At 43.2% G+C, this 27,894-nt stretch overlaps 1 protein-coding gene across 1 annotated transcript in view; it reads right to left on the bottom strand.

Annotated features, from left to right (window-relative positions):
* The window catches only part of LOC133396072 (AT-rich interactive domain-containing protein 1A-like), a 45,354-nt gene extending 35,828 nt beyond the window's left edge, over window positions 1-9,526 (bottom strand). The window contains 1 exon segment of the mRNA XM_061665515.1: window positions 8,114-9,526. Coding sequence (XP_061521499.1) covers window positions 8,114-9,079 — 966 coding nt within the window. The 5' untranslated portion in view covers window positions 9,080-9,526.
* Between the last annotated feature and the right edge of the window lie 18,368 nt (window positions 9,527-27,894).

Here is a 27,894-nt window from a genome sequence, read left to right as displayed (position 1 = left end):
ATACAACAGGAAAACAAAACTTTTTAATGCACTGAATAATAATAACACTCTTATTCTCTGTCAACGAAAGCAGGTAAATGTGTAAAGTAAATATGTATATGCATTTAATATCATATTGCAGAAAGCTATCTTACCACCCTAATTGAATTAGCAAATAAACGATTTTGGTAGCAACATGCTAATAATACACTCCAAGCATTAAAAGAAATGTCAGTATCAGTGGCTGGTATCGGCAGCCTTTACAAGTACCCGATACGTTCAAATAAGGTCCTACTTTTAATACACATAAAAGGTGTTTAAGGTGCACAGGAGGGGGCAGCAGTATTTTTCAAGTTATTTCATATGGTCTCACCTATTGCAGGTGGGTCTGCATCATTTTCACTGTACCCCACTTTAGTTGTTTGGCTAATTACAGCAACAGCCATCATTTTCTCTTTCCTTCCTTGTCGCGATTATTCCTTGAAGGCGACGCTGTCTTGAGGTCGACAGTGGACGGACGCGAGGCGGCGTCACTTAAGCAAGATGAACGGCTGGTGACGCGAGGAGCAAGAGCGGGTCAGAGAGCTTCCCGAGGCGGCAACGGCGGCAGACATACGCACACACATCCACCGACACGCATACGCACTCGCTTACACACCACCGCCAAATAAGTGCAGCGTAACACAAACACACACAGCTGTCAGGGGGCAGACGAAGATCATTCACAAAACAACCCCCTCCTCCTGGGTATCGCTGACACCGTTTCTGCCAGCGTACGCACACACCATTGCGTCTCACACACAAATACACACATACACGCACAGCGCCGGAAGGCAGCATGCTGTCCATGTGGCCTGTGGAGAATCATTACTCAGCAGTGCAGGGCTAAAGAGCGCAGAGTGAACTTCCTCCTCAAACGGAGCGCATTCCTCTTTTGCACAAGAGCATTTGGAGCAGTTTTGGCAACAGAATGAAAACTTTGGGGGTTACAATTTGAACAAGTGAATATTCTTTTCAAATTCTTCATTAGATTGGTGATGAAGTGCTGCTTCCACAGGTGAAAATACAATCCGTGTCGTCTTTAACACTCTGGGCTCCACAAGTGGCCACCCAGTAGCTCAGCCTGTAGTCGTCATGGTAATGAAACCTCCCTTGGCATTGGCTCAGCAGAAGAGGGGGCGGGGTGAACAGTGGCTCGTCTTTACGAGACAGAATCGCCCCATCAAAACAGATGAATTTGCGTCCAAACAGAGGGTGTAAAAGATACTCTAATTCTTAATCCTATTGTTATTTTGACGGAAACATGGGGCAGACACATTACGACACCTGGGAACTGTTTTTAAATTGCAGAAAATATGCCAAAAAGGGATAATATAGAGTGTCTCAAAAATGTTGACATACTTTAAAAATATGAGTTTGAGTAAAAACATGTCCTAAGCACGGGAACATTAATGAGGAAATAGGGTGTGTAAAATGTGATAATTCTTGGGCCTTGGGGTGTTTGGACGAAAGCATGTCACTGAAATGTTAAGAAATACACCTGGAAAATGTTTAAAATAGTGAACAAAAATGTCTCCTTAGTTAGTTTTAACACATCTCATTAAAATTTGAGCTGTTATTATATAGTACAGACCAAAAAAAGATTTCACAATTTTAAACAGTTCCCAAGTGTGTCAATAACATTTGATGTCAAAACGCGCTGAAATAAGCCTGTTTTGAGGTGGTCCTGCCTCATACCCCGCCACTTCTACTATGCACTATATTATAAAACGTAAAATAAATACGACGCAACAATCAGACAAGTGTTTATTATTAGGTATTTGAGCATTTGTAGCCCGTATCCCAACCTCCTGGTGTAACGTGTTGTGCTTTTGAATGCTAAGGTGGTGATAAATATCGCCCAGCTTCATTACATGAGTTTGATTTGTACGCTACTTTCCAATTTGCAGCGGGTGAGGGCGCTCGCTTTTAGACGGCGGCGGAGCAGCGCGCACATCCATTAGCGGCAGTCAAGTCAATAAATAACAGCCTTGCTTTGGTACATTTCCATTAGGAATTCAACTGTGGTCGTTTTTGCTCTGGGTTTAATTCAAACTCATGCGGCCAGAAAAAAAAAAAAAAAAGAAAAAAAAAGCACGAGGACGTCTTTAATGGCGACGGATGAACCACCTGTACGAGTAAGTGTAAGTACGAGAGCAAATATTTTTAGACCTCAATTAACACATTTGTCAAGTTGTTGGTCCAGGCACTTGAATGGCGGCATACAAACAAAGAAAAAGTTTAAGTAGGATTGTTGATCAGGCCATAAAAAGGAAGCTTGTCCTTAATGAATGGATGAACGCATTTGCTGAAAAGTACAAGCATCTGCACTTACAACGGACAACTTGAAGAGGTCTCGGATTGACCATAAAGTGCATGTGGTGGTGCACTTACCGCTTGATTTACACCAAACTTCCATACAAACAAGCATCTGCAATCACATGCATGCAGTTGATCACTGGCGCCGCCACTATATTAATGATTTCGACTCTGCAAGCGAGAGAGTGAAAGCTGGCGCTGAGGAATACTTTGTGTTTGAATAAATATACGCGGTTTTAATACGCTTTTATAGTCTTACAATAACACAGATTTTTAGCTTTTGGGGGTGGGTTGGGAATGTAACCCTCGCAATGGGTTCAAAACAGTAAGTACAGCGAAGTTCTGTTCTCTCGACAGCGACATCACCCGAATTTGTACACAAGTGATAAAGTGCCGTAGTCTCTCACTGACCTACACAAATGCTAGCAGTTAAGTCAATATTAATTTCATACTTGTATGGAAAAACATTTCCAGGCTACAAATTGTAAAAGCAATGAAAAACAGCAAGAACGCAAACTAGTTCATTGCGCACCAATCGTAACTTTGAAAAAAAACGTACGTCGATCATGTGGGTACGGTCGTAAACCGAGGACCTACAGTAATCCCGGTACCCTCACATGGCCTGATCCTATCACAAACATGCCACACAACTGGTTCTCGTGAACGCTGAATCAACAGCGCACCTGCTGGTCATCGCCAAGTAGTGCACTCTCTTTTGTTTCAAATACATGATTAATAGACAATCAATCCCACACAAATGAATGGCATTGCTAATCAATTAGTATGCACATCCCTAGTTCCATATTATCCTTCAGTTAAAGTTTTTATGTTTTAACTGTGACCTTCATCAATGTCACATACCTCCCCATTTGCCTCCAGAGTTCAAAAATGGCAATGCTAGCGTACCGCTTTCTCCCGCCCACGCCGACATCGATATTGGACTTCATCTGTATGACCGGCTGCGCTCGGGTTAAAGCTTGGGGCCAGCAGAACAGACACAAACACACTTCGGTAACGCGAGAGAAAGAAAAAAAACACTGGTGAACAACAACAATGAATGGCTTCAAAAGTGGTCGGAGATCAACATGAGCGCCCTCAAACTCCCCGCGTTGGTTTATAAATTTTACCAGGCAAGTCTATTTATATTAAAAAAAAAAAAAAAAAAAAAACATACAACATAATGAACATGTTTGATCGCTGCATCTAAATCTCAATTTACCCTTGAAGACCTTTATGGCATGATTGAAAATCCTCATCAACATTTTGCTAGATATCAACGTAAATATTATCATCATCAAACTCAAAGGACTCCAGGATTTCGCAGACTGTTTTTCGGATTGTCATGGCCCAAAATGCTTACATTTTCAGAGGTTTTCCCTAAAGAGTTGATGCTAACCTATGTAAGGCCACAGAATGAGCGATTGGCAACCAGTTTTCATGAGTAGCCGACGATCACCCCCACGGTTTGTTGCGATTAAGAATTTGCATCGCCAGTGAACAACGTTGCAACGTTGCAGATGTAACCACCAATCAAATGCATGCTAATTACCTCTCTTTGAGGTCGGTTCGCTTCTTTCCTGATAATTACGCCATGTTTTTGTGGTTCAATAAAAACATAGATACAGTATATTGCACGGGGAGCCACAAAACCCAATACAGGCTTGCGTTTTTTCCGTTACAGCGCATTGATAGATATGTAGCGCTCAATCACTTTGTGTCCTGTGAAGACTATCATTTTTTTGCAGCGGTCCACTTAAGTCATGTTCGGCCACGTCGCTTGGTGTGCCGCGGATCTGACATGACAATAAAGGGTCATAATTGCAAAAAAAAAAAAAATGTCCAATTACACAGAATTTTAGCAGACACTAGTAAGCGGCTTGGTTGACAGTAGATTTACATTCGATCATTACATGTCACATTTTCATATATTTACCTTTCGAGGACTAAAATGTAAATCAAAATCGATGTGAATCAATGGTTTTGCTCGATTTAAATGAATAGGAATGTAAGTATCTGCACTCAGATTCGCTAGTCCTTTTTTTTAATTACAAAATTAATGGAAATATATAATTTTATTCAAAAGCGTAATAGCATGCTATACATATTTAATGTCGGTGTAGTGGTATCTGTTGGCGACGCGCTGGCCGATATTGATTTGTTTGCCTCTTCTCACAGATTTGTGTACCAAGCGACAGAAAAACGACCGTGATTAAATTAAAAAGAAAAACTGAATGCCACTAAATATCACATCGTGTGATGCATTTTAGGATTTAATTCCAAAATATTGCGACCAGTCAGCGGGATGTTTTCTTGGCATGAAAACCGCCGTCGATATGAGAAGTCAATTTGCTTGCGGGCAAAATGTTAAACATATTTCCTTAAAAGTTAGAAAGAAAATAAAGTTCTTTAGAAACACAATACATTTTCCTAAACAGTCGAACAATTCAATTAATCCTAATTAAAATGCATTTGAGATTGGCCCTGAAGAAAATGAATGAACGGATATTCCTTCATTTGGTGTTTGAATGACGTCTGAAGGCCATAACCCAATTCCAATCATTTTTCATTGAAACTACTGCCTTTTAGGCAACATGTACAGAGGCGACATTGCCCTGGAATACATCTTCTGTCTATACAAATGACATAACCGCAGAGTAAACCAACGTCAAATGTGACCGGTATTACTCAAGGGAGGTGCAAGGGTGAGCGCTGTTCGCATGGTAATGTGTGGGGAAAGTCAATGAGGCTACTGTAAACCTTCAGGAGGGATGAGAGGAAGAAAAGAAAAAATGCCGTGACACTTGGCTGACACCTTTGCTGTTTGTAAACACAACTACAGCCAGCGTGACGCGCCAGTGCAACAACTTGTGATGCCACCGGAACACACATAGCATACAGTCAAAAATCATAGACCTCAGTCACAAAGAATATAAAATCAATCACCGTGAGCAAAAATATCACGGTTTTACTGTATCACAGTATTGCAATTACAGTCCTAAAAAAAAAATGTATCTTCAAATGTTTGGGCAAATAACGTTTTTCTTTTTTTCCCCCATTGAATATGCTCTGTAGGTATATTCGTAAATGTAAAAAGAGAACAATTGAATTTCTCTTAACAAAATCAAAATGTAGTACAGCATTAAAAGTAATTATTTCTCAAAGAACGAGTAGCTACTCCTTTGCTCTTCTCTGCTTTGCGAAGTAAGCTCAGAGCGGAAACTAACTGATGTTAGCCATGCTAGTTAGCTGCCCAATAGCAAGTCTATCGTATTTATTTCGCCGATTGTAGACACGCTAACTCTCACAGTTGGCTGAAAACGTTCATTTCAAGACAGGGTTATATTAATAAATTAACGTTACCTTGACTTTGTCGGAAAAGTGATGGGTTCCGCTCTCGTAAATGTGATATCGTATTGAAAGTATTGGCTCCCAAACCACTCTTCATGAGCACGTTTCGCATTATCCTTCTTGTTTACCAAATGACGGTACCAGAAAAAAAATCCCAAAGCAGTCGACTTTTTAGACAATGGGAAAAGGAGTCGGGCTCACAGACTACTCGAAACCAAAACTAATAACTCAACGAAAATAAAACGGTGATGGAAAGTTTGGTGGCTTTGAAACCGCGATATACCTTTAATGCTGTAACCGGCGCATGCCTATTGGTCATTTATTACACATTGTTTTCCGTATGTTAAACTATAGTTACGCCAAAAAATTCAGTTAACGTTAATAATTTTGGGGTGTCTGAAACAGATTAATTGGATTTACATTATTTTCTAATATGGGAACTATTAGTCCAATTTTCGTACAATTTGGTTTTAGCCAGACATTTTGTCATCACGAAAACTATGAGTACATTTTAAGGTACTGTGAGTACTAGTTTATTGCAGGACTTACGTTCCAGACCCACCCCAATAAGTGAATTTTTTTAGGGGGATACGTTAACACAACACGTTGCTTTTTTCCATAGTGAACAGCAATGTTGTTCGAGATAACGCCACAAGTAAGGTGCAAGATTGCCAAAAATGTCCTAGTATAGAGTGATTTACTTGTAAATCAAACAAAAACTTCTGCTATTCAGAAAAACTTCAGCAAATGTCACATTTTGAACAATTAACTGGCAATGCATCAAGTGACCGATATTGTACTTTTCCATTTATTTATATTGGGGGGGATGTAAATCACAACAAATCAAATGTATGCTATCAGATTGTCCTTGTCCATCAAAAAAGTTGCATCTCCCAAGTCTTTTTTTATTTTTATACAAAACACAAAGAAATGCAGTTGACTTACTTTTACATCTGTGTTACTATAAAAATTGCAAAAATGTTACAATAACCATTTTAGAATTTGACCAAACTGATAATTTCAATTAAAATCTGACAAAAATCAAAATGTATACTATTGAATCGTTGTTATCCATCAAAAACGTGCATCTTCATTTTTTTTTCCACTATCATATTATTTATCCAGAAACACAAACAAAAAGCTATTGACTTAGTTTTACAACTGTGTGACCGTATAGATTGCTAAAATATTAATATTTTTTGAACGAAAACGTCTGGCTATATCTTTGAAAGCAACATTATGTGCAGGATAATGATAAATCATAGATAATTTACTCATAAGACGACGAGTAAAACAAAGCCAATCAAACCATCCTGCATCAATAACCCATGTGTATAACTTCTTCAATAAGTGCCTCTTTTCTGCTTATACATGAATTTCCTGTTCATATCCATTTGGAAAATGCCAAAAGGCATGCTTGGTGGTTGAGTGTTTTTGGCCAATTCCACAAACAAACATCAAAACATAATAACGCATGCAGGCACATTTTATAGCAACCCGCATATTTATAATTCGTGATAACAAGGCATTAAAAAGGGGCTGAAAAGCAGCACTATTTTGTTTGGTGGAGGAGTATGTAACAGGGTAAAGTGGGGGTGGCGGTGGTGAGGCTGCAGCCCTTTTTTTCCCCATTAGATTCAATTATAAATGGCCGAGAGCGGAGGGACGGCCAGCCAATCAGATCTCGGCTCGCATGTCAACCTAAGACCAACTGTCTTGTGGCTCTGACAGCACGATTTTTACCTCCATAATTCAAATCCCAAAGCAAAAGGCAATCTGCGCTGAGCCCGAGTGCAGGCGGCCGGTGCGACAATACGGAAGAAGGGAAACGGAGGGTATGAGAACAAAACGATCAACGCACTTAAAAGAGAGAGATTCACACGTTTTGATCCGAGTAAACACTTAATTGGTGGTCATTTTCACAGCACACACTTCACCGTGCAGCAACTAGCAGCTTTTAGCACCTTGCTCCTTCCTTAATGAATATGCAAATGATTTTTTTTCCACGCCCGTGGCTGTCAGTCATTTAACGTTTCGTTTAAACGTTGAACGCAAGTTTCATAAAGCACACACACAACATACACGGTATGTTTTATTTAAAAAAAAAAAATAAAATTTGCAGGTGAATCTGTAAATGGAGGTTCGAGGAGGAAGGGGGGGGGGGGACAGCAACATCACCTCCTTGCTCTTTAAACTCACACTATCTCCTGCTAAACTCTTCGCCGTACTTTGCCAAACTCGTCTCCCCAACTCGCCCCAAAAAGTAGTTTTTACGCGGAAAGCACGGCTGTAGGCTTGCTCAGAAGCACTATTGCAGGGGGTGGTGTTGGGTGGAAAGAGAGAGGCAGCCATTTTAGAGCTCTTGCTCCATAGACAATGGCTGGTAGCTTCGCGTGGTAGGTTTCCGAGTGGGGGGCGGGGGGCTTACCTGGTTCCGACTGGGGGCCTGTGCGGTGTTCCCCGGGCTCATGGGAGGCGGGTGGAGGGCCCGTTGTTGCCAACCCGGGTGGACCCCGCTGTAGCCACTCACCAAGTCCCCCGCCGCCGCCGCCGCCGCCGCCACCACCGCCGCCGACTTGGTGCCCCCTTCCTGGTTGTTGTAGTCTCCTTGCGGGTAGTTGGGGTAGCTCCTGGCCAAGCTGGGGGACGTGAGCAGCTGGTTTAACGTCGGCGTCGACGTGGGTTGCTGGCTTCCCATGTTATACCTCTGGTTGTTATAAGAGGCGGCGGCGGCGGCCGCGGCCATTCCTCCTCCTCCTGCCGCCGCCGCCGCTGGCTGCTGCTGCTGCTGCTGCTGCTTGCCTGGCTGCCCCCCGGCCGCCGGGGGCTGGCTGTTCCGCGGGGAACTCATGGCCCCGTAGCCCTGACCCTGATATGAAGTCCTGCTCTGGAACGGGCTGTAGTTGTTATAGTGGTTGGGGTAGCCATGTTCGTGGGAATTGGCGGGGTAAGGGTCCATCATGCCCGGCCCCGGCGCAGCTGCCATGCCAGGGCTTTGTTGTCCGCCATGTTGATGAAAAGGGGCCCGGCTGTAGTGCTGGTTGTAGCCGTAAGGAGGTGGTGGGAAGGGGCCCGAGTGGTGGTGTCCCACGCCGGGATGGTTATTCCCTTCGGGCCCGCCGGAATCGTTCTGATTACTGCTATTATTATTTACCCTGGGCAAATTCCCGTTGCCGTTCTTCATGTCAGGATCCCCTCCTCCCCCAGCAGCGTCGCCGCCGTCCTGCAGTTCCTTTCGGCCGGGAGATCCGCCGTCAGGCCCCGCTTCCTTGTTCTCATGCTGCTGCTGCTTCTCCCCCGGCGCCGACTCCTCCTGCGAGTCCCGATCCGGCTTTTTGAGTTCGGACGGCGGGCTCGCGTTGAGAGAGGCGACGCTGGCGACCTGAGCGGCCATGATATCCCCCCTCTCTCGCCTCCCCACTCTTTCTACAGCGCCCCTTTTCTCCTAGCAAGGCGACTCACTCGCGATTAAACCCCGAATAATCATCGAACACAACTGCATTTAACACGACGTACCCGTCGTCCCGGTTCATCCCCCCACCCCTCCCCCGGTTTTGCTCTCCGTCCGGACCGGTATCCGGTAAATCCACCGCGACTCCGTTGCAACTTGAGGAAAGAAAAAAAAAAAAAAAAAAAAAAAAACAAGGACAGGGGGGAAAGTTTGGGCGAAGGAGAACACGCGAAAAATACGGAGACGGCTAAACTGGGGGAGTGCGAGTGTGTTTGCGTCGCGTTTAAGTGTAGTCCAAAAAAAAGGGGGGAAAAAAGAGGGGGATTCTAACGCACAAGTAGAGCGCAAGCGAGAAATCGAGCGAACCAGCACGAGGCTCCGCGAGACACAGCCATCTTAGTGAGGGGCGAGGAGGTCGGCAAAACACGGAAGCGGATTCCAGCATCAGCCAAATGCAATACTGGATCCGGACTGCGGGCGCAGAACAAACATTGTTTACATTTGGAGCACTCTTTCCCAATCCAGGGATCTTTAGTCCCTTGCATTTTCATTTGGCAATCACAATAGGACAGAGTGAATGATTATTTTGTTATTTGTTTTTAAATCTGAACCCCTCAAAAATAAATAAATAAATAATAATAATCCTTTTTTTTCATATTTTAACTATTGGCTCCGATCAAAAATACAAAACAGGGGTCACGGGACCAGTGGTGAACTGGCCTAAACACTGTCGGAAGCACCAGAGGTAATTTTGCAACTCGATAGTGGTGGATTCAGTCGAGTCAATCCCCACTGAAGGCCCAGGTACCACTGCACAGGACTGAATTTGGTTTTCCTATTTAATGGGTCTGGTTTACATGACCCCGAAATTTGGTTATGAGCATCAGTAAAAATATATTAGCCTGTTAGCCGCCGTAATTAGTCCAGAGAAAATCATCGCGCCATCAACCAACAGCAATATGGACGATTATGTAGTGTTTAGACTAAAGCAACAAAATGCGACTCTTCAACTTTTCATCAAACTCAGTGCTTTGGCCTGATTTTCAATTTCATATTTTTGATCTCAGCCGAAAATGTAATTTAGAAGAAACTTTTTATTTTATTCTATTTATAGGTATGTTTGAGTCAAATGAATATGTTTTAAATATATTATAAACTACTGACAACTCTCAAATTCCAAATATAAATATTGTCATTCAGAGCTTTGATTTGCAGAAACAAAAAACAAAAACATATATATTATTTGTTAGTAAGTAAATCATAAATTTCAGACCAATTAAGTGAAATTGGATCATTTCCCACTAACGAATAAACACGTCGCCGGCCGTAAAAACCCCAGTGTGTTACCTTCAAGCTCACCTATGCAAATCTAGAGACTGCAAAATAAAGTACATGAATTTCCCCCCCCCCCCCCCCCCCCCCCCCCCTTTTAGACCAAAACACGGCCCAAATATCGTGGCGCATCTCTTCAAATGTATACAGTAGGTTCATTTAATAACTACTTTCAGCGTGTTAATGCCTGGAGTTACAGACTTAGTGTCTGCAATCGTATCCACAAAGTGACACATACAGTATGTGTGACTTTGTTGATGTAACTCCACTGTTTATTGTTCTTCTTCTGCCTTTTTGGGCGCCTCAACATGCACCAAAAAAAAAAAAAAAAAAACAGGACCCTCCCAAAAGTGACTCAGTAGCACCCCCTGGTACATTACAAAATAAAACAACTCCGAACATGACTGATCAACACCAAATTGGGTGGACGTGTCTATCGTAACAGGACGCATAAAGAAGTCTCAAGGACCCATGCTCACAATTGAACTGGAAATCAGCCTTATTTCCGTTAATGCAACAATTTTCAAGCAAATTGCACTGCTCGAAAGAAACAATTAGCCCCGTACACCGGTTTCACTGACTGACGTGAAATTTGGTGGACATGTCTATCGTAACAGGACGCATGAAAAAGTCTCAAGGACCCGTGCCCGAAATTGAACAGGAAGACAGACACGTTGGTTTGAAGCTGCCGTTTCGGGCGAAGGAATTCGACGAAATTCGTCCTAATCGGAAGCGGGTATGCTGGACAGATAGGCGATGCTAAATTGCCAAGCTTTTCTTTTCTTCTTCTTTGTCAAATTCGAACCACATTTACATCCAACTGCACTATTCTTCAGTGTTTACAGTTGGTGGTACTTTCCTCCCGCTGACCTGCTTTGCATCGCTTCTGCAACGGTCGTATTCTGTTGTATTTCAAACGCGCGTGCGAGTATTTCGTGTGTGCGCAGTAAGAGAAGTGAAGCAGAGGGAAGCATGAAATTACAAGATGTGTGTGTGTAACGGAGAAAGAGTAATGGGGGGGGGGTGGACTCGGCGCACACAGAAGTGGAAGTGAAGATAGTTTTTAAGAAACATGAGTGTAAGGCCTTTGAAATTCACGTTGCCGGTGGGGGGGGTGAGTAAAGTGAATTTTCATGGAAATTCTGTAGCAAGAACACTTTAGCCAAAATGTATTTAACGGGAACAGACGCCCCTTGCTTCTTCTACGTTTTCTTCTTCTACTCTTTCTCCCCATCCCTCTCCTCCTCCTTCTTCTTCGTGCTCCCTGCCTGCCTCCTGCTCTCATGGCAGCAGCAGCCGAGGCGTTGGCTTCGCTGACCGTCGGAGTTTTTGCAACGCAAAAAAAAACGAGCCCTTTTAAAAACCATTACAGGCAGTACCAGGCTCAAAACTTTGATGTGAGAATGTACGGGGAACATTAATTACAGAGATAGATTCAAAAACAATGTTTAAAAAGTGATTGTCATATTTTGTCGAATCTCGGCAACTGAGAACATGCACACACACTTTTATTTACGACCTTTGTCGGCATATTACACTCTGTTTTGTCGATGACTTCAATGATGTGAAGTGCCTCGAGGCATACTGCACTAATATCACTCAAATACGCGACAAATACTAAAGAGGCAAAGCGTTCATTAGCTGACGAGTTGTTTTTCCGAGCCGTGGTTGGCGCCCGTGAACGCAGCAGAGGCGCTTGCACAAGCAAGCAGAACTTTGCTATGTGAACGTGGGGGATGGGAAGCAGGCAAGGCAAGGCGAGCGAGCTCTGCTTCAGCCCTTTCTCTCTCTACAATGCGGAGCTCTCTGCTCTCATGGCTCACTCTTCCAGTGAAATAAACATTTGGAGTTTGCACACAGGCCGTGTTTGTGCGTGTTTCAGGGACGAAAAGGCAGATTCTGCAAAGGGGTTTAATAAAGGAGAGTGTGCAGGGTGGGGTGGGGGGGGGGGGTAATTTCAGCTGCTGTATATAGGCTATGGGAGGAGTGTGTGTGTGTTTTATCAGAAGAGACAAGGCTGGGAGGGAGGGAGGGAGGGAGGGAGGGAGGGAGGGGGTAGGGAGCTTTTTTCTTTTAGCATAAACTTGCTGTTTATTATTATGGGGGCGCATTCGCTTCTCTCGTTCATCTTGGCGCACCTCTGCAATATGGTTTCTATGTGGATGCCGTGTCCTTGTCCTGATTTTAGTTCTCCATTTCCACGCTGCTCTCGTTCCGCCAAGTCCAGACAAGCTTTAATAGTGAGCGTGAGGAACCCCCACCCCACCCCCTACCACAATTAATAGACATGATGATTCTTCAAACTGATATGACCTGGAATGCAGACTTTTTAACGATAGAAGGGCAGTTCTTGCTCGTATGATGTTAAGCGCTCGTAAACTAATCCTTTGCGGCTGCCCACGTCATCGCACACTTCCGTTTTTATACTTTAATATATTATTTACTATTTTTGGTTATACCCATTAGAAACTCAGTGATTTAAAATCTACGAACTCGGTCGGCATGTATTATTCCTCTCGCTCTGGCTTGGGTTTCTAATGAAGTCCCGCCTTCCCGTGCGGCCTGACTGCATGTCATCGGCTGGCTGTTCAGGCACTGTTGCTGCATCATTGGCAGTTTTGGGAGTAGCATTACATTAAAGATATTATATTAAATTGATCATTGGCCAAAAAGGACAGCGATCATTGGCTAAAATAGACGTCAATCATTGGATAGCTGAACGAAATAGACGTTAATGAATCAACTCCTAGTGACGAAAGGTAATTTATTATCGTTTGTTTTTTAGCTTCTTGAGGATGAAGAATAATCCATTCAAAATTTCTCGCTCGGGTTCAAAATGGCGAAACATCGAAAGCTCTCGGGAATCGAAAGAGTCGGCATGGAAGCGCTCGACGATGCTGGCTGATCTCTTCTCGTTTATTTGTGGAGCGCTGTATCTCCTGGAAGAAAGCCGTCATTGAGACCTGCAAGTGGCATCAAAGCAAATGATTCCATTTGAACTGATAAAGCAATAGAAAAATGTTTGATTTTGCGGAATAATGACAACATTTCAATGTTAAGTAGGCCTATTAAAATTGCTTTGTGATCTGATGTTTTGGCCGACGAATCACAGACTGAACGATCATATTGTAACTAATTCCTTTTAAACGAGCAAGTAATGCTGTATAATAAACGTTACAATTTGCTATCAACTTGGGTCAACGCCGCCGTTGGCAGTGCATGTGTGTGTGTGTGCGTGTGTGTGTGTTCGTGTGTGCGTGGGAGTGGCAGAGGTGACAGCGGTGGGGGTAGCAGATGATTTAAGAGTGTTTACTCAGTCCCCACCGAGCCCCCCCTCAGTGAGCGTGATGCATCACCCCCGGCCGTCACCAAGGCAGCAGCTTGGGCCTCATCCAAGCGCCCGTTTGGCTTGCGATCGTTTAGCACAGGGGTGGGCAACCCGCGGCCCCGGGGGCCATATATGGCGCGCCGGAGCATTTGATCGGACCCACCGTGCAATTTTAACTGGGACGGGCAGTGTATTTGCTACTAATTTCCCACCCCCCCAAAAAAATACCATATATTCCTATGGATGTATATTTTGGGGGAATTTTATTGGTTAGAAAACGTTGCAAACTTAACCAGAACTATGTTCTATTTCTAGAATCGTCCTTAAAAGTTTGACTTTTTAGACAGTAAAAATGTTAAGTGACGAGTGATCACTGTGGCCTTTTCATGTTTTGATCGGATTGATTTGCCATTCAAAACCTTTCGATCTTTCTTTGCCTTCCGATCACCGCGACAACCTAACAATGGCGTGTGGAATTTCCTAACAAGACTTCAGTTGAATTCACTGGTCACACACACGCACACAACCTGACAGTAACGTACACAATTTCACGATTAATGGCCACTAATGCTCCGCTGTCACACTCGCCCCAAACATCAGCGGCAATCTTAAACCAAGCCTGACCTGGACACACACACACACACACACACACACACACACACACACACGCACACGCATACATGCACGCACACACAATCACGGCAGTTGGATCCTGTCCAGATGGTTGCCATGCAGCCGTTCAACACGTCATCTGGAGTGTGTCGAGGAAGGAAGTGCCACTTAGCAAAGTGCACTAGCCATTCGACTCTTTCCCAGACACGATGTGTGTGTGTGAGATTGTTTGTGTGTGTGTGTGTGTGTGTGTGTATATGACGTTTACAGTTGTGGCTGACAAACAAAACATTATCAAAGTGAACAAGGATTCAGACTGTTGCACTTGTCCGCATGATCCATCCATCCATCCATTTTTCTGAGCCGCTTCTCCTCACTAGGGTCGCGGGCGTGCCGGAGCCTATCCCAGCTGTCATCGGGCAGGAGGCGGGGGTACACCCTGAACCGGTTGCCAGCCAATCGCAGGGCACATAGAAACAAACAACCGTTCGCACTCACATTCACACCTACGGGCAATTTAGAGTCTTCAATTAACCTACCACGCATGTTTTCGGGATGTGGGAGGAAACCGGAGTGCCCGGAGAAAACCAACGCAGGCACGGGGAGAACATGCAAACTCCACACAGGCGGGGCCGGGGATCGAAGCCCGGTTTGTCCGCCTCATTTGTTTCCCAAAAGAAGACAAGCAATTGATGTGACATTTTCCTAAAAAGAAAAGATTTACGCTTGTATAGAACTGGAACCTTGACTTTACGGCATCAAAATTCTGACTGCTCTCGCTGTAATGTTGCACTTGTCTGCATCGTTTGTTTCCCCGAAAGAAGACATCTTGAAAAGAAAAGATGACAGCTGTTATATATTATTAGATAGGCAGTTTTGCTTTTAAAGTTTGTATATTATTACAATCCATACCAAATTCGGTGTTTGCCTGACTACAGAGATGTAACCAACAAAAACCCAATAATCATCATTATTTCGTTCAGTGTTGCGCTGAAAAAGCCTTTTTTTTGTTGTTGTTGTTGTATCTTACCTAAATGGATTTCGTCAATTGAACTCCTCATACGCCAAAGTGATGAACTCCTCACAATATTGTCATGTCAGGACCACAGTGCCCTAAGAAGACAAGCTTTCAAATCAAAAGTGATAGCACATATTCAAATTACATCAGTTTTTTTGTGTGCATGAGTGTGTGTGTGTGTGTGTGTGTGTGTGTGGGAATTGCCTCAAGGGTCTTTAAAAAATGTGTGTTATTAATAAAAGAAAACAACTTTAAGACCGTGACCACCTGTGAATTCTTATTTTCTCCCGAAAGTTGAGAAGAAAGGCAAATCAAAAGGAAGCGGCGTGGATATGAATGGAGGCATGCGAGGCGAGGTTAAGAGCTCTCCAAAGCGCACCGCCGTCCACCCTGCAAGGACGCCTGGTGCGTGCGTTGGGGGGGGGGGGGGGGGGGGGGGGTGAAAAGAAAGCGAGGCGCGAGGAATGGTCTCCTTTAGCCACGGAAACTCGAGTCGCTGTTGATCAGGGGTGGGCACAGGCAGCCCGCGGACTACATTTACATGATCAAGACTCCTGTAATTGTTTTGCATTAATGTAGTAGTTTCCCTGCCTAAAATCGGTTAATGAAATTACAGCATCTGTAATGACTTTGTATTTGCATTTTTACCATTTATTTTAATGAATAATTGCGCAATGGCAATGACCATTTTATTTTGAAAATAAGTAATTTTACAATACCTTACATATGTTTTATGTTTACCTTATCGAGTATCTATGAATGACAAAGCTTTAATTTACCAGCGTAATAATTCACTGTTCAAAATGTTACGTTGCGCTTGTCTGTGTTGTTGTTTTTCCTAAATGCAAGACAAACTATTGATATTGCACATTCCTTATCAAAACTGCAGTATTTCTGTTGAACTTTCCTAAAAAGAAGAGAAACTACAACAAACTATTTTATTATATTATCTTACATACACGCTATGCTCTAGCCACACAAATGAGTTAATTCCAAGGGAGCCTATTGACAATATTTTGCACCTTTCATCCATGAGAGTTGTTTTCTAATGAATCATTTGAACCGGAATGCCGAGTTCCGCCCTGACTACTACAGACGCACGGCAACCAAAAGCCCGGCTTTGGCGTTGCCACATGGGCACAGCATCCCTGCCAACCGTCGCTCCGTCGAGGCCCGCGCCAACCTTTTATAAAAATGCCCTATTTGGCAGGATCGGCGCCCGGCCGGTTCAAATATACCCTCCTCGCCGCTTGATCCAAATCCTAAAACAGTCCAAGTGACGCGGTCCAAAGCAGAGTTTCATATTCTGAGGGAGCGCTTGTGTTTTGATGGGTTCCGCCGGCAACAGATGGAGAAAACTACAAACCGGTCGTATAAGCACGGCCTCGTTTTGACTTTGCAGTCAACGGTGCCGGTTAATCTCGTCATGCTGCCGCCTTGGATAAAAGTGCTGGATAAGTCGAGCGTCAATAGTTTGTCTTCTTTTTCGGAAACAAACGTAACAGTTTGAACAGTCTGAATTAGCACGCTATTAAAACACAGATTGAACAAATTGAAAGAGTCTGACGCACTGCCAAAATCTAAAAACGAGCCAGAGCCTGAGCTGTACTGTGTTTGTTTAGGGGCCATTTACACTTATTGTTTCTTTTTGTAATATGTTCCGTGCGGGGACCCGATGCACATCTGTACAGTATTGAAAAGAAATCAGAATGAGTTGTAACGTTACACCCCGAATGTAGGTAGCGGCTAGCGCAAGAAGCTAGCAGTCTACAGCTACACTCAACGCTCCCAGCGACAACATTCAAGGATTGAAATCCGACCTCCAGCTCCACCTTCGTATCCCTGTCATCACGTTGTCCCCGCAAAGCCTCCAGGCCGGTAATTAAGTGTAGTCCTCCTTGCAGGCTTCTACCGCTCGGGCTTCCAGCCGACTCCAGATAAAAAGTTTTGTTCTCGCAATTCCGATCCTCCACCTGCTCTACTCCGCCACCCTGGAGGGACAATTACCATTATAGTGGTGAGGCCCTCAGCAAGTATGGTCGTGTCCCGTCAGATTCTGGCTTTACATTTTCGGTTATTGGCGTAACCAACATGAAAACCAGAGAGCCATCTATGGGGTCCTAATCATACAACCCCAATTCCAATGAAGTTGGGATGTTGTGTTAAACATAAATAAAAACAGAAAACAATGATTTGCAAATCATGTTCAACCTATATTTAATTGAATACACTACAAAGACAAGATATTTAATGTTCAAACAGATAAACTTGATTGTTTTTAGCAAATAATCATTAACTTAGAATTTTATGGCTGCAACACGGTCCAAAAAAGCTGGGACAGGGTCATGTGTACCTTTGTGTTACATCACATTTGCTTTTAACAACATTCAATAAACGTTTGGGAACTGAGGACACTAATTGTTGAAGCTTTGTAGGTGGAATTCTTTCCCATTCTTGCTCGATGTACAGCTTCAGCTGTTCAACAGTCCGGGGTCTCCGTTGGCGTATTTTACGCTTCATAATGTGCCACACATTTTCAATGGGAGACCGGTCTGGACCGCAGGCAGGCCAGTCTAGTACCCGCACTCTTTTACTACGAAGCCACGCTGTTGTAACACGTGCAGAAGGTGGTTTGGCATCGTCTTGCTGCAATAAGCAGGGGTGTCCGTGAAAAAGACGTTGCTTGGATGGCAGCATATGTTTCTCCAAAACCTGTACGTACCTTTCAGCATGAATGGTGCCTTCACAGATGTGTAAGTTACCCATGCCATTGGCACTAACACAGCCCCGTACCATCACAGATGCTGGCTTTTGAACTTTGCGTCCATAACAGTCCGGATGGTTCTTTTCCTCTTTGGCCCGGAGGACACAACGTCCACAATTTCCAAAAACAATTTGAAATGTGGACTCGCCGGACCACAGAACACTTTTCCACTTTGCATCGGCCCATCTTAGATGAGCTCGGGCCCAGAGAAGCCGGCGACGTTTCTGGCTGAGGTTGATAAATGGCTTTTGCTTTGCATAGTAGAGTTTCAAGTCGCACTTACGGATGTCGCGCCGAACTGTACTTACTGACATTGGTTTTCTGAAGTGTTCCTGAGCCCATGTGGCGATACCCTTTACACATTGTCGGTTTTTGATGCAGAGCCACCTGAGGGATCGAAGGTCACGGGCATTTTTTCGGCCTTGTCGCTGACATGCAGTGATTTCTCCAGATTCTCTGAACCTTTGGATGATATTATGGACCGTAGATGATGAAATCCCTACATTCCTTGCAATTGTACGTTGAGCAACATTGTCCTTAAACTGTTCGACTATTTTCTCAGGCACTTGTTCACAAAGAGATGAACCTCGCCCCATCTTTGCTTGTGAACGACTGAGCAATTCAGGGACGCTCCTTTTCTACCCAATCATGGCACCCACCTGTTCCCAATGAGCCTGTTCACCTGTGGGACGTTCCAAACAGGTGTTTGATGAGCATTCCTCAACTTTCTCCGTCTTTTTTGCCACCAGTCCCAGCTTTTTTGGAACGTGTTGCAGCCATCAAATTCTAATTTGCTAAAAACAATACAGTTGGGTCTAAAAAGTTTGGGAAACCCTGTTTTATGCACACAGGCTTTTAACCACAGGGATCTATGCATGGATGAAAAACAAGAAACTGTGAAGTGGAGAGATGACAGTTGCTCGTATGTGCATCTACGCCTGAAATAGAAAAAGGCCTCCCTCCAATAGACTCTCTTTTCCCATCTGAGAAAAGCAGGTAGTAAGTGCAATTACCTCAGTAAATGACCTCCGATAAAAACCTCCTTTGAATTGATTTCATTGAATCATCTACATCAGTTGCACATGATTAAAATGTGTGAAACCTGCATATGTTCTTTGATTCTTTTTTTTTTGTAAAAGAGGGGGAAATTACATTAGTTTACCACATTTCAATCATCTGCAACCGAAAATGAAGTACCGGAACCTTTTTTCAGTATACAGGAGACGCAAACTCTATTGCTGACCATTACCACAAGAAAGAGTTCACTGCATCTAGACGTTATTGCTAACCAAAACAGGAGCACCCACAGAGGGCCAGTCTCTCCTACTGTGTAGCAACTTGTTCTCAACTCAACTTTATTAATAAAACACTTGAAAAAAACAATCACAACTCGAACAAAGTGCTGTACATTGATCAAAGTTAAACATAAGACAAACTATTAAAACACTAAAACAGATGCCAAGTCTCATGCTGAGTTGAAAGCCAAAGAATAAAGATGGGTTTTAAGACGAGTTTAAAAAAAAAAAAAAATGTTGTGGGCGCCCACTTTAAAGAAATAAACACCTCCCTCAAAAATGGAAGGTGGAAAAAACAGAATGGCCTCCCGCTCAGTTTTAAAGCTCCAATTTGTGTTTTGTTGTTGTTGTTTACTAGCAACCTTGCTTTTGGGCGGATTTGGCTCGACGCCTTTTTGAGAGATTTCCATATCCTTCGTGAGACAAACACAATCCTCACTGAGACGGTGACAAATTAAGGCTACTCGAGGAAAAGGCAAAAACGAGGAGGGGCGGCAGAAATAGCATTTTACCTAACTATTTTCAGAGAAAAGATCAAACAAAAAAAAGAAGGGTTTCTATGTTAGTGAAACTCAGTAAACACACCTGGGGGTTGGAGGGTGGCGACAGAAGGGTTTCCATAGCTAGCCTTTTTAAAGGCACACGGTATCTATTCTGTCAGCGTTTATTTGTTGTCGCGCTGCACGAATTGGGCTGATAGCGAGGCGCTAGCTGGAGAAGAGCGAGGCAGAAGAGGGCCCGGCAGACTGGTGAAGGGGACGAGGGACGGGGATGGGTGGAGGGGGGAGGGGGGGGGGGGGGTCACATACAAGGCCGGTTATGCAGAAACACAGATTTAATGTAAGGCTTGGCTCTCTGTTATAAGCAGGGTGAGCGAGAGAGAGGGAAAAGCCGGTCTGGATCACAGGATGGAGGAGGAACCCTACGGGACAGTGTCTTGGGGTGGCCACCACCGGGAACCTTGTTGAACTAGCCCCCCCCCACCCTTCCTTTTGGGTAAACAGCGCTATAATATACTGAATTAACAGAACGAGCCCTGGGGAAATCAGAACCCTCTTCAATAAGCGATCGCCCCCCCCTCCCAAATCCCACACATACCCGCACCCATTATACCAGGGGCTCCAAACTCATTTTTGTCACGGGCCACATTGTACTTACGGTTTCCCTCAGACGGCCGTTATGTCTGTAACACCATAAAAATGTTTTTATCGGCTCATTATTATTACATATACACAACAAATTGATAGAAAACTAGTTTTGAAATCAGAGGTCAAGGGCAATAGTTTGTTCAACTATTGCTCGAGTTACTGTAAAAACGTGTTTGGTAACAAAAAATGCTTGCAATATACACACATTATTTTCTTGATGTGACAATTAAAAATGTCGGTACAGATTTTAGCAAGAATGATGGAAGTTGACGCACTTGATTTGCTTTCGCAGGCCACAGAAAAATGATGCGGTGGGCCAGATCCGGCCCCCGGCCTTGAGTTTGACACCTATGCCTTTTATGACCTCACGATCAGGCACGACTGAAATCCTGATGAGAACACATGGAAACTGAATTTGGCGTAACCAAACGTGAAACCAAAGAGCTGACAGCGTTGCGGCGAAAACTGACGCTCGTGGACTGGGGGGGGGGCGAAAGGTGGCTACGTTGCCAGTTAATCAGACAAAGAGTCTCCCACCACCCTAAACTGGATAAGTGGTAGAAAATGGATGGTTGTGAGCTGTAAAAGTGTGTCCAAAAGTGTTTTCCACATTTAATGCTGGTTGCTCACTTGGCTACGGTCTCCCTTGGAGGTCTTCTTTGGGGCCACTACATAAAACACCAGGCGGTGGAAGCGAGCGACGGTGTTCATCAGAGCACAAAAGGGGCCACAACACGCCGACTTGCCGGGCTAGCATGAAAGCGCCGCGCAGCCCTCTGATTCCGTTTGTTCTGTCTCTCTCTGCTGGAGAGCAGGTAGGAAGCCCTTAACTGCGCCTTCTCACCCGCCGCTTAATCTGGGCCCACAATCACATCCAGTGACAGGAGCACAAAGCCGTCTGGCGAGCGCAACAAGGCTCCGCTATTATGTAACCGCTGACAGCTGGGCTTTCAAGGGAGGGGTGAGTCACCCACCCCACCCCTGCAACACCCCTCCACCAATTCGTGCGGCAGCACTTTGTGCCAAGCTGATGTGACCGTCAGTAGAGAAATTGTATTATCGGGCTGAAGTGTTGATTTTGGCGTTTTTTTTTTTTCCCCCCAAATAATTCTGCGGCCTTCCAGTCGCATGAAGCACGTTTGCGCGGCCCTTCAAAGCGCTCTTTGGCCAAATTGCCTCAGCCTTTACTGCACGACAACCTGTCTACAATTTATAGCAGACGTGGCATCTGTAAAGCTGACCTTATGGCAGAGTTAAAAAAGATGGCGTAGACTCCCGGCTCCCTGTCACCCCGAACAGGATACGTGGTAGAAAATGAATAATTGCGGGTTTCTGGTCCAGCGTCCACTGGCGTAATTAAACACCTCGCCCTCCAAATCGACGCCTCCTTGTTTCCCTTCAGGTGGCTGTAATGACTTTTTCTCCAAAATGGATAACCTTAGGTGCGAATGTCCCCTTGGTGACTGGCCAACAATCCAGGATTTAGACAGTCCAACATTGGCCCACTGAGAAATAGAAAAAAAAAAAAAAAAAAAGACTTTTATGTTATCAAAATAACTTCTTCACATAGCTTTGCTAATGTTGTGAACTGACAAACAAAATATGCTAAATTAGCTACTGAATACACCTTACCTGTATGTGTTTTTCAGATTAGATTTTTGAATACTGGAAGCTGGGGGTTTTCAGGCTAGCACAAGACACAACGCATTTTCCACCAATCACCATTGGCGCTGACATCGTCGAGCAATTCTCTTCACTAAGGCCATGGATGGGGAATGTATTATCTCACGTTTCAAATTTGCTGCATCATTGTCGTTAATGCTCCCTAGTTCTTGTTCTCCCATGTCGCCATTGTACATTGTGTGTTAGCATTAAGCTAGCAGACGTTCGTAAGACAAAATTAGGTGGTCTGGTTAAACACGCAATGTGTAATTCTCTTTGTTTTACAGTAAACTTCACTTGGTCTCTTATTTTTGGAAGAATTGTTCACGTTTTGCCAAACTGCTGCTTGTTGTGAATTTTGCTGGCACTATAGCTAGCGCTGGAGCCGTAGCTCGAACTTCAGCTGACCGACAACTTGTATCTCGGAAAATCGCGTAAATGGCTTTACCGCTGTACAAGTAAATGCAGTTATGTGCTTGGTCGTGGAACAAATTAAACTCACAAGTCATAGCAAAAAAATCGTCAGGACGACGGCTCGTATCTTGAAAAATACGAAATTGGGTCACTCGTATCAAGGCACCACCGTACTTGGTTATTTCCCACCACGGGCAATTTGCGCACTTCAAATCGAGGTCAAGGAGACAAAAATGGATGAATAAATGATAAACGTATAGATATGTATCGCTACAATGCACGTGTTTGGGTTTGAGGTGACTAGTGGATGCTGACTGACCTTCACGTTGCCTGCAGGCCTCCAGAACAACCAGTTGTTCTCCTCCATGATCCAACTGCAGTCTGGAGGTCATAGTACACTAACCGTTCCCTGAAACAGACACACACAGAGTGGCTGTTTTAGCATCAAAAACCTTCAAAAAGAACTGCTCTAGCTCGTTGGCTTGACATTTTGTTCAACTTTAGAGTTATTCCGTTTACGTGGAGCCGTATAAGTACATTTCTATGTGTTTTTTCCGTCGTTTTTAGGCAGATTAAAATCAAACTCCAGTCCGGGTTTTCCAGGCGTCCCTAGCCTTCAATTTACTGTGTGTGCTTTCAGCGGGCCGCAGCACTCGCTGGCAACCTTCAATATCCCTGCGCGGGTCGTGAATGCGACTGTGTTTTTTACAACCCCAAATCATTCCCCCGCTCTTATCGAGAAACAAATCAGCATTTAGCGCGGTGGATTTTATTAAACACCCGCCGTAACATGTCAGGGTCACCTCGGCCCAGCTTCGGGCAACTTGGCGCACTACTTCGGCCCCAGCTGTCCTGTCTTTCCAACACGCATACAATACATTCCTGTGTCACTCCGCCGGTGTGACAAGGCCCGCTGTTCCTGTAAACTCCCGCCTTGACTCGATGGTCGAGAGAGCTTGAGAAACAAGAGCGAAAAGAAAGAGAGAGAGAGAGAGCGAGAGAGAGAGAGAGACAGCTATGACACAAGCAGGCCTCCAAGCTCCCACACTTGAGTTCTGTTCCATATTATAGAGCACTCGTTGCAATGACTGCAATCACATCGCATAGTCCAAGGTTTCACATATAGTAAGGAGGCATATATGATACACTTAGTTTTCCTGTTAAGTAAGTACGAATAAGATCTCAATACAAGTAACATTTGAAAAAAATAAATAATAATAATCAACCCTTTTTCATAGATGACAATGGTGAGTTTACACCCACCTCACTGGTGTAGTTAAATAAAGGTAGCAGAGTGACAAATATTCTTCCACATCACTCGAAACTGCACATCAGAACAATGACAGAGTGAAATTGAAATCTTTGTGACAGTGTTAATTAAAACAGTACATTTCGGATGCAGCTCTGGTATTGTATTGTTCGATTGCACAGGGCTACTGGCTAATGGTTATTTTTTTTTGCTTTAGTTCTTTAACAATTAAACCCAAACTTAGTGAACACACGTCCGTAAATCTAAAGTCAGACATTTCACCTGCTATTAGTATCATACTATTTTCAAAACTATTTTCAGACGTCTCGCCCCAATTCTGATATTGCACCATAGTTTGCTAGCGCAGGTCATGCTGACTCATGTTCATTTTGCTGATTTCCTTCACCAAATTAACCCCAACTATAGTTAAGGGCCGAACATAAATCTACAGCAACATATTCTAACTGATTTTAGCGTCATAATACTTTCAAAAAGCAGCTTCCTGGACCCCCGAGTGACAGTGTACGGTGCTTGCATACATACTCTTGCAACCATCTGTTGTACAAAGCTTGATCTGACACATGGTTTTAATCCTTTAGTATTTTGGTCCTCGCTCGCCCTGGTAGGTAGTAGTACAGTAGTACTGTAAGCAAAACCAAATGGAAGCAAGCGTGTTAAATGTTGAGGTGGCGAGCGGATGGGTGGTGGGGTAACAAAAAAAAAAAAAAAAAGGAGAAGAAGCTATTGTTTGTGTTGGGCTGTAAAGCAGGTCATGCTAATCCCCTTGCTTGGCGATGTCACGCATTCGCTGGTAGATGTTACGGGGACATAACATTAGGTACACCGGCGCAATCAAATGCGAGCCAATACGAAAGCCGTGTCCATAATTCCCATCGCAGCCGCCTTCGTATCATGACAGGACGCACGAGAAAGGCCTCCAAGACCAACAATGTAAAATGCACATTTTGGTGCAAAAGCGGCAAGTTTTGGTTTCTTTTTTTTTTTTGGGGTCCAATTCCAACGGTCACATTCCCGGAGTTACTACCAGAAATTGACTCCGATCAGTCGGGTGTACCCCCCTGCAGCCAAGTTTCACTCAGCAACATGAAAATGTCTATTATGAGTAACCCATGCCTGACAAGACACAGGAAGTCGGCCATTTTGGTTTAAAGCAGACACTTAAGGCCTGTTAAATCCACACGGTTTGTTGTCACAATGGCCATTGAGCGCGTGGGGTCAGAGGCTTGCCGCTGTGGCCTAAGCGCTTGTTGTGAATTATTGGGGGGGGGGGGGGGTGGCTTTGGGGGGCTTCTACTTTTTGTATCCCTTTCTCCACCCGCGGGGCTCAGGCAGGAGGCACACTTGTGGGATAAATCAGCTCCATAATGAAAGAGCCTCAGAGACAATGGTTCCTCAACTTCTTGCAACCTTTCTTCGACGAAACTCTTTCTCGTTGGGTGGAAAGCTGTGGAGAAGAGCTACAAGGTGGCTCACGACCGCCATCTCGTGGTGACTCTTGCGTAGTGCGCCATGAGTTGTGAAACATTACCCACAAATATAAGCCCTTTTGTAAGGGACATCCAGATATGTTAATGCTCTTTCCAAAATTAGAAACCTCTCTGAGAGTGCGAGTAAAAATAAACAACTGAGATAATGTGGTAGCACAAGTGTGCACACCTTATTACTGAGGATGTTGGCTTGTGCAGATCACAAAAACTTGGCATTTGAACAGAGGGTGTGTAGACTTTTTAGATCCACTATACGTACCGGCCAGTTGGATGGTAACGGAGAGCTCAAAGGCGGAGAGCTCAAAGGGCTCAGAGTCCGAGCGACCGAGCCAGATTAAGGTTTGATTAGGAACGCAGAGCAAGTCTCTTCTTTGTCCATCTTCTTCACAATCTTCCCCCAGACGGGGATGAAGGGCCACTTAGGATATTGCCTCGAGGGTCCCGTTCACCGCTTGTTCAACTCTTTGCCGCGGGGCATAAACATCAGCAAGTGTCTGCTGATTTATGGACGCCCTTTCCTGCCTAACAAGCCTGTGGACAAATAGAGGAATGCCGCCTTGATTTACACTCAAGACCCCAGGGAACATTGTGTGTGAGAAACATTGCGATATGTTAGGCTAAGAGGAGGATTTAAGGGAATAACCCTCAATGGGCCTGTACAATTTGGAAAGTTTTTATTTATTTTTTATTTTTTTTTAACCATGGCAACAGTTTGACCGTGTAGGTGATTATTTGGATTTAAAATAACTTTAACGGACAGCAACAATAGGCAAAAAGTTTTTACTGTAGCTTTGAATTTCAGATTTCAACACGACAAAAAAAAAAAAAAAAAAAAAAAAACATATATATATATATATATACAATTTATTTTTTAGTTTTTCTTTTAATAAAATGTTATTTGTAATGATTTAAATAAAAACTGTATTCAATATTTTTATTTCAACACTAGGAGTACGAGTAATTAAAATAAACCTTTTATTCGAGTGAAATGTAATATTTTTATTTTAATACTTGTACTACAAATCTAATTAAAATACATTTAGAAATTAGAGACAAAAAAGGTTTGTAAAACAATAGAAACCCTGAAAATCAACTATAATATTCTTAGTTTTTTTTTTAAATACAAATTTAAGAAATTAAACATTTTAAATTTGATGTTTTATTAGATAAGTCGTAGGGTTTTATTAAAAAAAATATATATAAAAAAAGCATTATTTTAAAAATAATCTTTGAAAATGCAGCAAAAAAAATAACAAGGTCAAAATGGAGGTAGAAGAAAAGGTAGAAGAAAAGTCAAGTCGGTTTCCTCCCTTACAATAAACTCCTCACAAAGATGGACTCTCCTTTGCTTTATGATTGACAGTGCTGCCCCCCCCCCTGCCCCCCCGACTTTACCCGGCCCCCCGTCTGCTGCCATGCCAGAATTGGCCGAGGCATCCCATAATCACCCATAGGGCTGTTAAAAGCAGACTGCGTGCAATTACAGCCGCCATTCCGGCAGCGTCTTTTCATTTGGCACCGTAAAATTGCCCATCTCGCACGGCTGTAATTGGCCACATTCGTTTGAGGTCAGGCTTTCAAAAATAAATAAAAGATGACCAGTGGCTGCGCGTTTCGATGACACACACACACAAAAAGACAGCAAAAAATATAGGTGCATCTAAAAAACTGAAATAAATACCAAAAAAAATTATTACGCATGATTTTTTACAATTACAAATCTAAAAAAAATATAAATACCAATGTGCATGTAAAAATACAACCAATAAAATAAATGTAAGAAGACAATTGTGCATGAAAATATTTTTTGAGCTTATGAAATCGATAAAAGAAATTAAATTTATAACGTAGAAAATAATTTAAAAGAAATGTGCATGTAAAAACAAAATTCAATGTGCAACATTATTTAAAAAAATTATGTGCAATGAAAAGAATGCAAATAAATGCAATACATTTAAAAATATATATATGTGCACGTAGAAAACTAAATTGTTTTCAATTTAAATGCACACATAAAACAACAGTTAAATGAAAGCACGAAATTAATTTTAAAATGAATCGAAATGGAAAAAAACGTCAATTTAAAGAAGCATGTAAAAACAAAACTGTAGTAAACAAAAAACATGCATATAAATATTTTTATTAAATTTATAACCATAGTAAATAAAGAATTTGCATGTAAAAAAATAAAAATAAAAAAGTATGTTCACATAAAATAAAGTCACTTAGCAAATTATTTAAAAAATAATTTAAATGTGAAAAAATTAAAATAAATAAATATTAATGTAAAAATAAAATGTCTTAGAATGGGGTTGGGCATCAGGTCCTAATAGAAATAGTTCCTGCAGTCCAGTAGTGAAGTAAAAGCTCCAAGGCCTAAAATATGTCCTGCCTCAAACGCCATAAAAAATAATACAGGGCAACTGTG

This window comes from Phycodurus eques, chromosome 20, assembly GCF_024500275.1.
Source record: "Phycodurus eques isolate BA_2022a chromosome 20, UOR_Pequ_1.1, whole genome shotgun sequence".
NCBI lineage: Eukaryota > Metazoa > Chordata > Actinopteri > Syngnathiformes > Syngnathidae > Phycodurus > Phycodurus eques.
This window is presented reverse-complemented; position numbering and strand designations above follow the sequence as displayed.